The sequence below is a fragment of the Rattus norvegicus genome, chromosome 1 (genome assembly GCF_036323735.1).
Source record: "Rattus norvegicus strain BN/NHsdMcwi chromosome 1, GRCr8, whole genome shotgun sequence".
NCBI lineage: Eukaryota > Metazoa > Chordata > Mammalia > Rodentia > Muridae > Rattus > Rattus norvegicus.
In genome coordinates, this window is record NC_086019.1 from 178,152,330 (window position 1) to 178,166,813 (window position 14,484).

Below are 14,484 nucleotides of genomic sequence, written 5' to 3' on the forward strand. Positions count from 1 at the left end.
CTTGGTGGATTTTTCCTTTGATGAATATGAAGTGTCCTTCCTTATCTTTTTTGATGACTTTTAGTTGAAAATTGATTTTATTTGATATTAGAATGGCTACTCCAGCTTGCTTCTTCTGACCATTTGCTTGGAAAATTGTTTTCCAGCCTTTCACTCTGAGGTAATGTCTGTCTTTGTCTCTGAGGTGTGTTTCCTGTAGGCAGCAGAATGCAGGGTCCTCGTTGCGTATCCAGTTTGTTAATCTATGTCTTTTTATTGGGGAGTTGAGGCCATTGATGTTGAGAGATATTAAGGAATAGTGATTATTGCTTCCCGTTATATTCATATTTGGATGTGAGGTTATGTTTGTGTGCTTTCATTCTCTTTGTTTTGTTGCCAAGACGATTAGTTTCTTGCTTCTTCTAGAGTATAGCTTGCCTCCTTATGTTGGGCTTTACCTTTTATTATCCTTTGTAGTGCTGGATTTGTAGAAAGATATTGTGTAAATTTGGTTTTGTCATGGAATATCTTGGTTTCTCCATCTTTGTTAATTGTGAGTTTTGCAGGATACAGTAACCTGGGCTGGCATTTGTGTTCTCTTAGGGTCTGTATGACATCAGTCCAGGATCTTCTGGCCTTCATAGTTTCTGGCGAGAAGTCTGGTGTGATTCTGATAGGTCTGCCTTTATATGTTACTTGACCTTTTTCCCTTACTGCTTTTAATATTCTTTATTTTGTGCGTTTGGTGTTTTGACTATTATGTGACGGGAGGTGTTTCTTTTCTGGTCCAATCTATTTGGAGTTCTGTAGGCTTCTTGTATGCCTATGGGTATCTCTTTTTTTAGGATAGGGAAGTTTTCTTCTATGATTTTGTTGAAGATATTTACTGGTCCTTTGAGCTGGGAGTCTTCACTCTCTTCTATACCTATTATCCTTAGGTTTGATCTTCTCATTGAGTCCTGGATTTCCTGTATGTTTTGGACCAGTAGCTTTTTTCGCTTTACATTATCTTTGACAGTTGAGTCAATGATTTTTATGAATCTTCTGCTCCTGAGATTCTCTCTTCCATCTCTTGTATTCTGTTGGTGAAGCTTGTATCTACAGCTCCTTGTCTCTTCTTTTGGTTTTCTATATCCACGGTTGTTTCCATGTGTTCTTTCTTGATTGCTTCTATTTCCATTTTTAATTCCTTCAACTGTTTGATTGTGTTTTCCTGGAATTCTTTCAGGGATTTTTGTGACTCCTCTCTATGGGCTTCTACTTGTTTATTTATGTTTTCCTGGAATTCTTTCAGGCATTTTTGCAATTCCTCTCTGTAGGCTTCTACTTGTTTATTAATGTTTTCCTGTGTTTCTCTAAGGGAGTTCTTTACGTCTTTCTTGAAGTCCTCCAGCATCATGATCAAATATGATTTTGAAACTAGATCTTGCTTTTCTGGTGTGTTTGGACATTCCATGTTTGTTTTGGTGGGAGAATTGGGCTCCGATGATGCCATGTAGTCTTGGTTTCTGTTGCTTGGGTTCCTCCGCTTGCCTCTCGCCATCAGATTATCTCTAGTGTTACTTTGTTCTGCTATTTCTGACAGTGGCTAGACTGTCCCTATAAGCCTGTGTGTCAGGAGTGCTGTAGACCTGTTTTACTGTTTTCTTTCAGCCAGTTATGGGGACAGAGTGTTCTGCTTTCGTGCGTGTAGTTTTTCCTCTCTACAGGTCTTCAGCTGTTCCTGTGGGCCTGTGTCTTGAGTTCACCAGGCAGGTCACTTGCAGCATAGAAGTTGGTCTTACCTGTGGTCCCGAGGCTCAAGTTTGCTCGCGGGGTTCCGCCCACGGGCTCTCTGCGGTGGCAGCAACCAGGAAGACCTGTGCCGCCCCTTCTGGGAGCTTCAGTGCACCAGGGTTCCAGATGGCCTTTGGTGTTTTCCTCTGGCGTCCGAGATGCGTGTGCAGAGAGCAGTCTCTTCTGGTTTCCCAGGCTTGTCTGCCTCTCTGAAGGTTTAGTTCTCCCTCCCACGGGATTTGGGTGCAGAGAACTGTTTATCCGGTCTGTTTCCTTCAGGTTCCTGCGGTGTCTCGGGCAGGGGCCCTGCCGCTCCTGGGCCCTCCCCCACGGGAGCCCAGAGGCCTTATACAGTTTCCTCTTGGGCCAGGGATGTGGGCAGGGGTGGGCAGTGTTGGTGGTCTCTTCCGCTGTGCAGCCTCAGGAGTGCCCACCTGACCAGGCGGTGAGGTCTCTTTCCCACGGGGTCTGGGAGCAGAGAGCTGCTGCGGGTCGGGATCCGCGGGTGTGGGACTTCCAGTAAACACAGGACGTGCCCGGTCCTAGAGGAATTCTGCCTCTGTGTGTCCCGATTTCACCAGGCAGCTTTCTTGCAACAGACAAGTTGGTCTTACCTGTGGTCCCGAGGCTCAAGTTTGTTCGCGGGGTGCTGCCCACGGGCTCTCTGCGGCGGCAGCAACCAGGAAGACCTGTGCCGCCCCTTCCGGGAGCTTCAGTGCACCAGGGTTCCAGATGGCCTTTGGTGTTTTCCTCTGGCGTCCGAGATGTATGTACAGAGAGCAGTCTCTTCTGGTTTCCCAGGCTTGTCTGCCTCTCTGAAGGTTCAGCTCTCCCTCCCACGGGATTTGGGTGCAGAGAACTGTTTATCCGGTCTGTTTCCTTCAGGTTCCGGCGGTGTCTCAGGCAGGGGTCCTGTCGCTCCTGGGCCCTCCCCCACAGGAGGTTGCCTGTCTTTCGATACAATGACCCCACATGACTGTGACAAAATGATCTAGGGTGATCTCTTAATCTTTCAAAGAGGCCAGCCATATATTGGGAGAAGCACCCTTTTTAATGGTGGTCATAGCCTGGTAAACAACCACTTTGTGTCTGGCATGTTCTCTTTTTAAACGGCCAATAAGCCAGAGACATACTCCGCATCCCAGGAGGACAATAGCTCCCCGGGACAAACATGCCCGCCCACTCCTTGAAAAGGGAGAAAGCATTGGTAATCCATGAGGTCAAATCTTCAATTGTGATGGGGTCCAACCTAGTGCTGTTGAGGACAGCATTCTGCATCAGCAATTGTCTTGATAGTTGCTCTGCTTTCATGGACCAGTTTCCTTTCAGATAATTCGAGATTTCTTTGCTCTGTTGAGAATGCTGAGAAACGTTAGTTTGCAAAGGAGTAATGCATAAACCTCTAAGGGAGGAAACACAAGACAGCTGTGTCATATGATACAGTGCTTCAATTTGTTCTTGAACTAAATCTATCCTTTGATTGGCTAATAGAAGGCCAGATGCCAAATGGGTATTAAATTCTTCCTGTATCTCTAGCGCCACTGCAGTTCTTTCTACAATCTGATTAACAATCTCAGCCGTCTGTATTTGATTGGTCATAGCGATTGCAGCTGTGGTAGCTGCGGCAGCAGACAGCACAATGGCTGAAATTATGGCTGCCGTAATTCCAAAATCTCTTTTGGCTCTCAGCAAATTAAGAGTAGGAAAGCTATCCGGGTTTGCCTCCACTGGGATTGGCACAAAGGAGGGAATCTTAACCATCACTGCGGTGTCATTGGTGTCATCCCAGCATTCAGCTAAATAGCAGACTACATCAGAGCTATTACAATTTAAAACACCATTGCTGACGTTAGTGCTTATCAGAAAGAAAAAGGGTGATCTAACACATACTGAAGTACTAGTGGCAGTATTATTTGCCAAGAGGTTATTATATTGAATATTGGTCAACCTGGTATCATTTTTTCTGGTAGCTGAAACATTATACAGCACAAAGTTCTCACCCATCAACCTAGCAAAGGGGGTCAGGGATTTATATGCCCCTTGCTCATTGGACAGCACCCATTGAAACCAAGGCCAGAGATTATGCTTGTCAGTCTTATTCTCAAAACAGTAGAATTGCTATGAACTGACATGGGTACTGGCCAGGATCTGGCAATAGCCCACAGGGTGAGCGAATTAACCTGTATTACCATTCCCAATAGTAATAGTAGGGTTCGTAGTCTCATCTTCAGGAAGAGCAGAAGGCAATTTTCGAGTCAAACGCTCAGGTACCCAAATTGGATTTTCTTGATTCTGCGAAAAAACACAAATCGCTCCCCTAGATCTCAAAATCACGGGATCTGGGCCACGCCATTCATCAGTTAAGACATCCTTCCACTTTACTTCTGCATTAGTTATAGGTGTAGTAGTAGCATGGTGATGCATGGCAGAGCAGCCATGTGCATCCAAAATTAAGAAATTTAGAGTAAAAAGAGCTAAAGAAAGTTGTTCTTTTGGTGTTCGGCTGCTGGCAATTCCTTCTTTTTGTTTTTTTTTATAAACTCTTTTAAGGTACGATGTACTCTTTCCACAATTCCTTGACCCTGGGGATTATATGGTAATCCTGTAGTATGTTTGACCTGCATTGTCTGGCAAAATGCCTGAAAGGACTTAGCAGTGTAGGCAGGCCCGTTGTCTATCTTGAGATTATCAGGCTTTCCCCAGGCTGCCCATACTTCTAAGCAATGGCTAATGGCATTACAAGCCTTTTCACCAGTCATCAGAGTAGCGTATATAATACTGGAACAGGTATCAAGAGAAACATGAGCATATTTTAAATTTCCAAATTGAGATATGTGTGTGACATCCATCTGCCAAAGTTTTAGCGGGATCAGACCATGAGGGTTAATCCCCACATGAGGAGGGTGGTGAAATTGAACACAATTTTGGCAACTTAACACCACATCACGAGCTGTAGCCCTAGAGATGTTAAATTTTTGTTGAAGAGTAAAAGCAGGAACATGAAACTTTTGATGAAATTCTCTAGCAAGATCAACTGGAGCGGCATGAAAAATAAACTCTCTACGAGTACTAGCATCCACCAGGGCGTTATTACTTGTCATGGGACCAGGCAAATTAGTATGGGCTCGAATATGTTGTATAAAAAATTTATTTTTTCTGGCCCAAATCAAATTTTGTAATTCTAAAAGAATTTGACATACAGTACTAGTCGACCGAATTGGCCCTGCAATTTCAAGTGAGCGCACCGCATTAACTACATAAGCAGAGTCAGAAATTAAATTAAAAGAATCATGAAATCTTTTGAAAACTTCCAGTACAATTTTACATTCTGTAATTTGGGGGGTGGTGCTTAGACTATATTGAATTAATACTGCTTCTTGAGAATCAACCATATAGGCACCTACACCTGTTTTGGAGCCATCTGTATAAATATCTAACGCTCCAGACAAAGACTCTGAGGCAGTGATCTTAGGAAAGATCACTGGATGTTCAGTAAAAAATTGTAGCCAAGGATCCTTAGGATAATGATTGTCAAACTCTCTACCAAAACTACAGCGTAATATGGCCCAATCATCTATCAAGGCACACAATGTTTCTATCTGAGCTGTAGTATATGGTATAATAATTTTCTTGGGTAAAATACCAAAATGCTGAATGCAAGATTTAACGGCTAACACAGCAAGCTGTGCAATGGCAGAAGGGTAATATTCAAGGGTCTTATTAGGAGAAATATGGGGATAAATCCAAAGAAGTGGTCCCTGTTGCCATAGCACTCCTGTAGGCTGACGAAAGGTTCTCAGTATACACAAAGGCAGATCTTCCTTTTCCTTGTACCTTCTTAGCATTGCCTTTTCTAGTCTTTCTTCTACTTTCCTCAAGGATAATTGTGCTTCCTTAATTAAAACACGGGGTGAAGTAAGCTGAGAATCCCCTTTCAGGATCTCATAAAGTGGTTGTAAATCTACATTGGGCATTTTAATATAGGGTCGAATCCAATTTATGCTTCCTAGTAATTTTTGAAAGTCATTTAATGTTTTTAAATGATCTTTTCGTAATCCAATTTTCTGAGGGGAAATACTATAAGGAGTGATTTTAGTTCCTAAATATTCTCCCATTTGGCCCATTTGAACCTTTTCAGGTGCTATGAACAATTGATTGTTTTCAAGCACTTTAACCACTTTCGCATAGGCCGCTTCTATCTTCATATCTCTCCCTCTCACACTGAGCAGCCTCTTCCTTGAGATCAGCCTCATCATCCCAAAATCCAGTCTCCAAAACACCGAGTCTATCCTTCATGCTACAAGGTTTGACTGTCAATTCCTACATATGAACACATGATGGTGCGGTCTCCAATACCTCAACAAAGAGACATTGCCTTAAAATCTTATAGAAGCCTGGTTTCTAGATTAAGATTTCCATAAAAGTATCATCCCAATTTAGACCTGTTTCCCTAGATTGGCTCATGCCACATGTTGTCTAGAATGACTCCATCCAAATTTACCAGTTTTATGTCAACTTTCTGTTACCAATGTTACATTTTTTTAACCATATCCAATAACTTAAAAGCCAATAGTCCATAACCAAGGCATGTAGAGAATATTCATACATTTAAAACCAATCAGAAAACAAAATTGAAGTGGCTACACATACCTTTAATATTTAAATCAATCACCATTTTTACTTTTTCTAGCTGTAGTTTTAAGAGAAACACCTTGTCACCTGTTGAGTCCAATAATCACAGTCAAAGATTTTTCTAAGAGAAACAGCCATCAGTTCCATTACCTTAGAAGCTGTGAAACTCCTGGTGTCTTTAGGATCGGCTAGTATAAACATTTAGCCAGCCCCCTGGGGAGCTTGCCCAGCAGACTTAGGCTTCTAGCTACAGATGTAGGCTCCAAAAGCCAATTGAAACTTTTTATTTGTTCCTTTCTTGAAAGGAGTTAAAGCTACATCAATGGGTGAATCAACCAGCATTTAAAATTTTAACCTTTTCTTTTAAACATGAAACACAAAACATTCAAGCTACGAGAAGAAAAACCCAGACATAAATTGACATACATGGACAGCTTGGTGCACCAAGGACAGACAATAGACACAGAGGAAAAGAACTGGATGGTGTTCCACCAAAGGGACCCAGACATCCTACCTAAAGAACCCAAAACCAGAAATAAGGACTTCTCCAATAGGAGCCAGCAAGGAGGCAAGACGTCTCCCACCTCCTTCTGTTCCCAGGAGAGCTCCAAAAAGTTTAAGCTCATTTCATTCTTTTGCCAAAGCATCTGTGGAGAGTTCGGGAGGACTGTTTTTCTCAACCCCATTCTCTCTCTTGTCTAGGGTGCAAACTGTCTCTAGTCAGGGTCCAAAGACTAAAAGCATCTATGAGAATCGACTTTGCTTCTCTAGATTTTAACATAACTCTAAAAGAACACATACACAAAAACATTTTACCATTATTACCTTGTCCCCTTTTGACCACTACCACTACCCCAAATCTTTATCTTTGCACATGCTTTCAATTTCTGAGATCCTTCTGAATTCTGCTTACTGCGGCCTTTAAAATCTGTATCCACCACCTGAGTTCCCATTCGAGGGGTCAATATGAGTCTGGTGGTGGAACCGAGGTCTAGTCCTGCGTTTCCTTTTGTTGCTCTGCGGGCGGCCCGGGACCGGATGGTTCTACCTTTAGTTTCACTTTCTCTAAGCTGTCGGTGATGCTTTCTAGATTGTCTGACATTTCTAAGGTCAAGGCTTTTAAAGAAGAATATATCTTATTTGTTTCCTGGTGCTGATTATCCTCTTTTTTTAATCTCTGCCTTCTCCTTTTATCTCCTTTTCTTTTCTTTTTTTCTTTCGAGACCTTTTCTCCCTCCGACATACTTTCTTGTTGCTCTGCAAGGACCCTCTGACCTGTCCTAACGGCTGTAACGGCTTCCCACACAAAGAAAAAAATAAACAAAATTACAAGCCTTACCCACAAAGGATCCATTGGAAACAACATTGCCGTAGTTTACAAACCTTTCGGCCTCTATACCAAGGCTTTCATCGTCTCTGCTTACCTCCAGAGAACTTTATCGTCCCTTACCGGAACTTTCCGACGTCGACATCCTGAAGCTGAAGACTTCTGGATCCACGAGAATTCTTGTCCACGGGCCACCACTTGTCATGCCCACCTCAGCCGGCAAGGAAGATGAAACACGGTCGGATCCTTGTCAACAGCCTTTATTGCAGGACACCTTCATTGCTGATATGGGGACCATGAGCGGCAATCACGCTCGCCTTATATATACAACAGTATGCTAATAATCTCTCAGGGATTGGTGGGGCATGGGTCACCCCACTATCACCCCACTACTTGTCCTCCAGGGATTGGCAGAGAACGAATCACCTCACTAGCATGGTACCAGCCCTCATTAGCATATTAATGGCCAACTGACATCAGGTGCAAAACCTGCACATGCGCAGTACCGTTGTTCACCACTGGAGGGCGCCCTACACTTGATCTTCGAGCATAAGCCATTGGTGTTTTGTTCAGGAAATTTTCTCTAGTGCCCATGTGTTCAAGATGCTTCCAGTTGGGAGACTTTTAATGACTGCTTTTATTTCTTTAGGAGTTATGGGGTTGTTTAAATGGTTTATCTGTTCCTGATTTAACATTGGTACCTGATATCTGTCTAGGAAATTGTTCATTTATTCCAGATTTTCAAGTTTTGTTGAATATAGGCTTTTGTAGTAGGATCTGATGATTTTTTTAAGTTCCTCTGGCTCTGTAGTTATGTCTCCCTTTTCATTTCTGATTTTCTTAATTTGGACACACTCTCTGTGTCCTCTCATTATTCTGGCTAAGGGTTTATTTATCTTGTTGATTATCTCAAAGAACCAGCTTTTGGTTCTGTTGATTCTTTGTATAGTCCTTTTTGTTTCTACTTGATTGATTTCAGCTCTGAGTTTGATCATTTTCTGCCTTCTACTCCTCCTGGGTGTATTTGCTTCTTTTTGTTCTAGAGCTTTTAGGTGTGCTGTCAAGCTGCTGATATATGCTCTCTCCTGTTTCTTTCTGCAGGCACTCAGCGCTATGAGTTTTCCTCTTAGCACAGCTTTCATTGTGTCCCATAAGTTTGGGTATGTTGTACCTTCATTTTCATTAAATTCTAAGAAGTCTTTAATTTTTTTATTTTTTCTTCTTGACCAGGTAATTATTGATGTTCAACTTCCATGTATATGTGGACGTTCTTTCCTTATTGTTATTGAAGACCAGCTTTAGGCTGTGGTGGTCTGATAGGACGCATGGGATTATTTCTGTCTTTCTGTATCTATTGAGGCCTGTTTTATGACAATTTTGGAGAAAGTACCATGAGGTGCTGAGAAGAAGGTATATTCTTTTGTTTTAGGATAGAATGTTCTGTAAATATCTGTTAAGTCCATTTGGTTCATGACTTCTCTTAATCTGTGTATGTCTCTGTTTAATTTCTGTTTCCATGATCTTTCCATTGATGAGAGTGGGGTGTTGAAATTTCCTACTATTATTGTGTGAGGTGCAATGTGTGCTTTGAGCTTTAGTAAGGTTTCTTTTATGTATGTAGGTGTCCTTGTATTTGGAGCATAGATATTTAGGATTGAGAGTTCATCTTGGTGGATTTTTCCTTTGATGAATATGAAGTGTCCTTCCTTATCTTTTTTGATGACTTTTAGTTGAAAATTGATTTTATTTGATATTAGAATGGCTACTCCAGCTTGCTTCTTCTGACCATTTGCTTGGAAAATTGTTTTCCAGCCTTTCACTCTGAGGTAATGTCTGTCTTTGTCTCTGAGGTGTGTTTCCTGTAGGCAGCAGAATGCAGGGTCCTCGTTGCGTATCCAGTTTGTTAATCTATGTCTTTTTATTGGGGAGTTGAGGCCATTGATGTTGAGAGATATTAAGGAATAGTGATTATTGCTTCCCGTTATATTCATATTTGGATGTGAGGTTATGTTTGTGTGCTTTCACTCTCTTTGTTTTGTTGCCAAGACGATTAGTTTCTTGCTTCTTCTAGGGTATAGCTTGCCTCCTTGTGTTGGGCATTACCATTTATTATCCTTTTAGGGCTGGATTTATAGAAAAATATTGTGTAAATTTGTTTTTGTCATTGAATATCTTGGTTTCTCCATCTATGTTAATTGAGAGTTTTTCTGGATACAGTAACGTGGGCTGGCATTTGTGTTCTCTTAGGGTCTGTATGACACCTGTCCAGGATCTTCTGGCTTTCATAGTCTCTGGTGAGAAGTCTGGTGTAATTCTGATAGGTCTGCCTTTATATGTTACTTGACCTTTTCCCCTTACTGCCTTTAATATTCTTTCTTTGTTTTGTGCATTCAGTGTTTTCACTATTATGCAACAGGAGGAGTTTCTTTTCTGGTCCAATCTATTTGGAGCTCTGTAGGCTTCTTGTATGTTTATGGGCATCTCTTTAGGTCAGGGAAGTTTTCTTCTATGATTTTGTTGAAGATATTTACTGGTCCTTTGAGCTGGGAGTCTTCACTCTCTTCTATATCTATTATCCTTAGGTTTGATCTTCTCATTGTGTCCTGGATTTCCTGTATGTTTTGGGCCAGTTGCTTTTTCAGTTTTCCTTTAACAGTTGTGTTGATAATTTCTACGGAATCTTCTGCTCCTGCGATTCTCTCTTCTTTCTCTTGTATTCTGTTGGTGATGCTTGTATCTACGGCTCCTTGTCTCTTCGTTTGGTTTTCTATATCCAGGGTTGTCTCCCTTTGTGATTTCTTTATTGCTTCTATTTCCATTTTTAATTCCTTCACCTGTTTGATTGTGTTTTCCTGGAATTCTTTCAGGAATTTTTGTGATTCCTCTCTATAGATTTCTACTTCTTTATTTATGTTTTCCTGCATTTCTCAAAGGGAGTTCTTTATGTCTTTCTTGAAGTCCTCCATCATCAGGATCAAATGTGATTTAAAATGTAAATCTTGCTTTTCTGGAAATTCAGTGTTTGCTTTGGTGGGAGAATTGGGCTCCGATGATGCCATGTAGTCTTGGTTTCTGTTGCTTGGGTTCCTGTGCTTGCCTCTCGCCATCAGATTATCTCTAGTGTTACCTTGTTCTGCTATTTCTGACAGTGGCTAGACTGTCCTATAGGCCTGTGTGTCAGGAATGCTGTAGACCTGTTTTCCTATTTTCTTTCAGCCAGTTATGGGAACAGAGTATTCAGCTTTCACGCATGTAGTCTTTCCTGTCTACTGGTCTTCAGGTGTTCCTGTGGGCGTGTGTCCTGAGTCTCTGTTCTCGGGTCTGATGTTGCTCCTCAGGGGCAGCGTTTCAGCTGTCAGTGAGGCCAGCAACCAGAAAGGCCTCTCCTGCCTTTTCTTGGGTCCCTCTGCACAGGGGGCCCAGATGGCGCTAGGCATTTTCCTCTAGAGTCAGAAATGTGGGCAAAGTGTAGTCTCCTCTTGCTTCCCAGGCGTTTCTGCCCCTCTGAAGGTTTAGCTCTCCCTTTCAAGGGATTTGTGTGCAGGGAGCTGTTTGACCGTGTCCCTTCAGATCTGAGCGCAGTCTGGACAGCAGGTGACCTGCAACTTGAATTCCCTTATCTTTCTGTTCCTGGGGGCCCTATACAGTTTCCTCTTGGGCCAGGGATGTGGGCAAGGGTAGACATTACTGGCGGTCTCTCGTGCCCTGTAGTCTCAGGAGTGCCCACCTGTCCGGATGATGAGCTCTCTCTCCCACGGGGTTTGGGAGCAGGGAGCTGTATGCCGGGATCAGCAAGGTTCTGCCATTTTTGTCCTTTGCCTTCAGAAGCTTTGCAGATTTATGAGGGCCCATTTCTCAATTCTTGATCTTAGAGCATAAGCCATTGGTGTTTACCATTCTTAAAACTAACAATTATGTTTGGACGAAAATGGCAAAAGTATATAGCTGATTTGGACAGAGAAGTAGAATGTACAGGAAAGTTTGTGGAACATCAAGAACTTAAGAAGCAGTTGAGTAAGTTAAGACATCTGGGGTATTGCACAAAAAACAAAAGCACTGATCACGACAACAGAGAAATAAAACCTGTTAAAACCAAGAGAACAAACAGAGAGAAGAAAGCAAAACAAATAATAGAACCAAATGTGCAAAATGGGGAACAGCATCATAATTTCAAATATGTGTGTAAATAAAAGTACAAGGGAAAGGACCATAGAGCAGTGTGGTATTTTAGTTTATGAACTAGTTCACAAAGCTCAGTGAGCTCTCAATGGCTAAATGTGGTAAAGTATCTTAGATAAAACAGTCAATTCCCTGAAGGTAATGAGAAAAAATTCTAGAGGAACAAGAGAAAGATAATTTTCAAGGAATAATACTGATGAAATGACTTTAACAGCAACTGAAGGCAAAGACAAAAGAACTGTGAATGAGAAATGCCGGAACAGTAAAACAAGAAAAAGAAAGATTCTGATTTCGTCCCCTTTATCCAATGCAGTAACCATGGAAAGTTAGTGGTATAGCAATTTCTTTTCACTTTCTTAGCATGCATGTACATGTGTGCTTTCTCTCTCTCTCTCTCTCTCTCTCTCTCTCTCTCTCTCTCTCTCTCTCACAAACACACACATACACACACACACACACACACGGTGCATATTTTTTAATGTGTTTGTGGTCACTGTTTTAAAGTGCAAAGAATATCAGTACAATTGAAGGCATTTTACTATGTTCAGGAAAGAGCCTAGAAAATGAAACATTTTTTCTCATGTACAAAAGCTGAATAATCTGTTTCTACCACAGTTGTACTAAAATTCTGCAATTTAGCTCAAGTAGTTAGGAATGAGGAAATCATTGAGTAGCAATAAGTTTCTCAAAGCACTACATGTTTAAAAACTAGCAGGAATGAATGTAGAAAGGGCAAAGAGATTTAAACTTGTGTGGGACGAGCCCTGACAGAAATGAGCAAAAGAATTATAATTGCACATAGAATAACACTTCACAGAAACAGAAAAACTAGTATTGGTGGTAGAGAGGTATGATTTAAAGATTTGAATAATCCAAAAGAATTTTAAAAATAGAAGGTTGAAGACCTAAAGAGATGTCATAAAAAAGGAAATAAAATGGAGTTTTGTGAAAAAGAAAAAATAAATGGGAACTCACAATTCCAGCTATTAGAACTTACTACAAGGTTGTGGAAATTCAGAGTATGCTTTAGGCATAAACTTTTTCAATTTTGGGTGATAGAATTCAGAAATAGAACTTCACATTTACGTTCAAGTTATTTTCAGCAAAGACGCCAAGATGGTTTGGTGGCAGCATGACATTTTCATTTCTTATGATGGTTGATGTGGATATGCACTTGCAAAGGGATGAATTTAGAATCTGCTTCTCCAAATTAGAACTTCTAAAAGCCTTACAGTACTAGTATTGGGAAAGGTGTGGAGAAAAGGAACCTGTAGTTACATATCTGATGAAAGTTGGCATAGCCATTCTGGGGCCCTCGAAAGGCATAGCTGGAAGTATGCAGCAAAGAAGAGTCCTCTAGAGGCAAGCCAGAGGCAGTCAGTCTCCTGTGTGGTACACACGTCCATTTCATTGCCGTATTATTCACAATAGCCAAGACACACAAACTAATGTCTGAGTACGTGGATAGAAAGACGTGGGATTATCATGATTACCTGTGTTTTTTAGGATTTTCAAATTTTCACCAAAGTGTTATTTCTTTGTACCATTTTCATGTAAATATTTATCACTTTAGTTCAAGGAATTCACCAAAGATTCCACCAATAATATTTTTTTGTCCATTGTGAAATGTAACACATTTTTAGCATAAAGTTGCCTCTTAAGTATTTGTCGAATGAGCTGGAAACTCATGGATGTATATTTTAAAAGGGCCCGCCACTGTGCTAGTATAATTTTTAGAGTTTTATCAATTTTCTTAATGTTAAGAACTTTAGTTTTTCCTTATGTTGTTAAGATCTTTAGTTTTTCAATATTGAGTATTATGAATTAAGCAAAAATTTCACTACTTTTTTTTCATGTGGACAAAAAAGTTTTTTAATAGAATATAAAAGATAGCTGATCTGTTTTTCTTTTTTCTTGAAATCATAGGCCTTTCATAAAATATAAAAGATCAAGACGAATGTGAACTCAAAACATCTCTGCTGTGCAGTCAGACATTCAAAGGAACTCAGTGTTTACCACTGTGTGTTGTTAGGCCAGAAGCTGATCACCACTAATCACTTAGTAGTGATCAATAATGACAAGTACACTGATTGCTTAAACTGATTGCTGTATCAGAGCCCAAATAGATTCAAACTTATTATTTAATTGAAAACATTTTTAGGAGGCTCTTTTTGAAAACTCAAAACACATACAGTGAATGCATACTCATAAATCCTCACATATTTATATATTCTCTCTCTTAATTTCTAGGTGCTTTGCCCAGCCCCAGTCTTCTGAATTCTTCAAGCCATGTACCCGTGTCTGCTGGCTGTCTAACTAATCGATCACCCGTAGGATTTCTTGATACCAGTGATTTTCTTACTAAGCCAAGTGTTACTTTACATAGATCACTGGGCAGTGTATCCAGTGCAGCAGATTTCCATCAGTACCTTAGGAACTCTGACAGCAGTCTGTGTAGCAGGTAAGTACCAGAGCCACCCACCTTGTTTCTGCTTTAGAACACAAGTTCTCTTAAAGGTATTAGCAGTTTTCTGATTCTGAATTATAAGTGGAGGATGGATTAAAACTGTATCCTCTTGATATACATAGTA

At 40.9% G+C, this 14,484-nt stretch overlaps 1 protein-coding gene across 5 annotated transcripts in view; it reads left to right on the top strand.

Annotated features, from left to right (window-relative positions):
• The window catches only part of Pde3b (phosphodiesterase 3B), a 163,297-nt gene that overhangs the window by 111,123 nt on the left and 37,690 nt on the right, over positions 1 to 14,484 (top strand). For 4 of the 5 annotated variants that reach the window (NM_017229.2, XM_039109460.2, XM_039109453.2 and 1 more), the window contains exon 6: positions 14,144 to 14,354. In NM_017229.2, coding sequence (NP_058925.2) covers positions 14,144 to 14,354 — 211 coding nt within the window. Of the gene's footprint in view, positions 1 to 7,927; positions 7,953 to 14,143; positions 14,355 to 14,484 lie in introns of those variants that run through there. The other variant, XM_039109458.2, reaches the window with a different exon arrangement.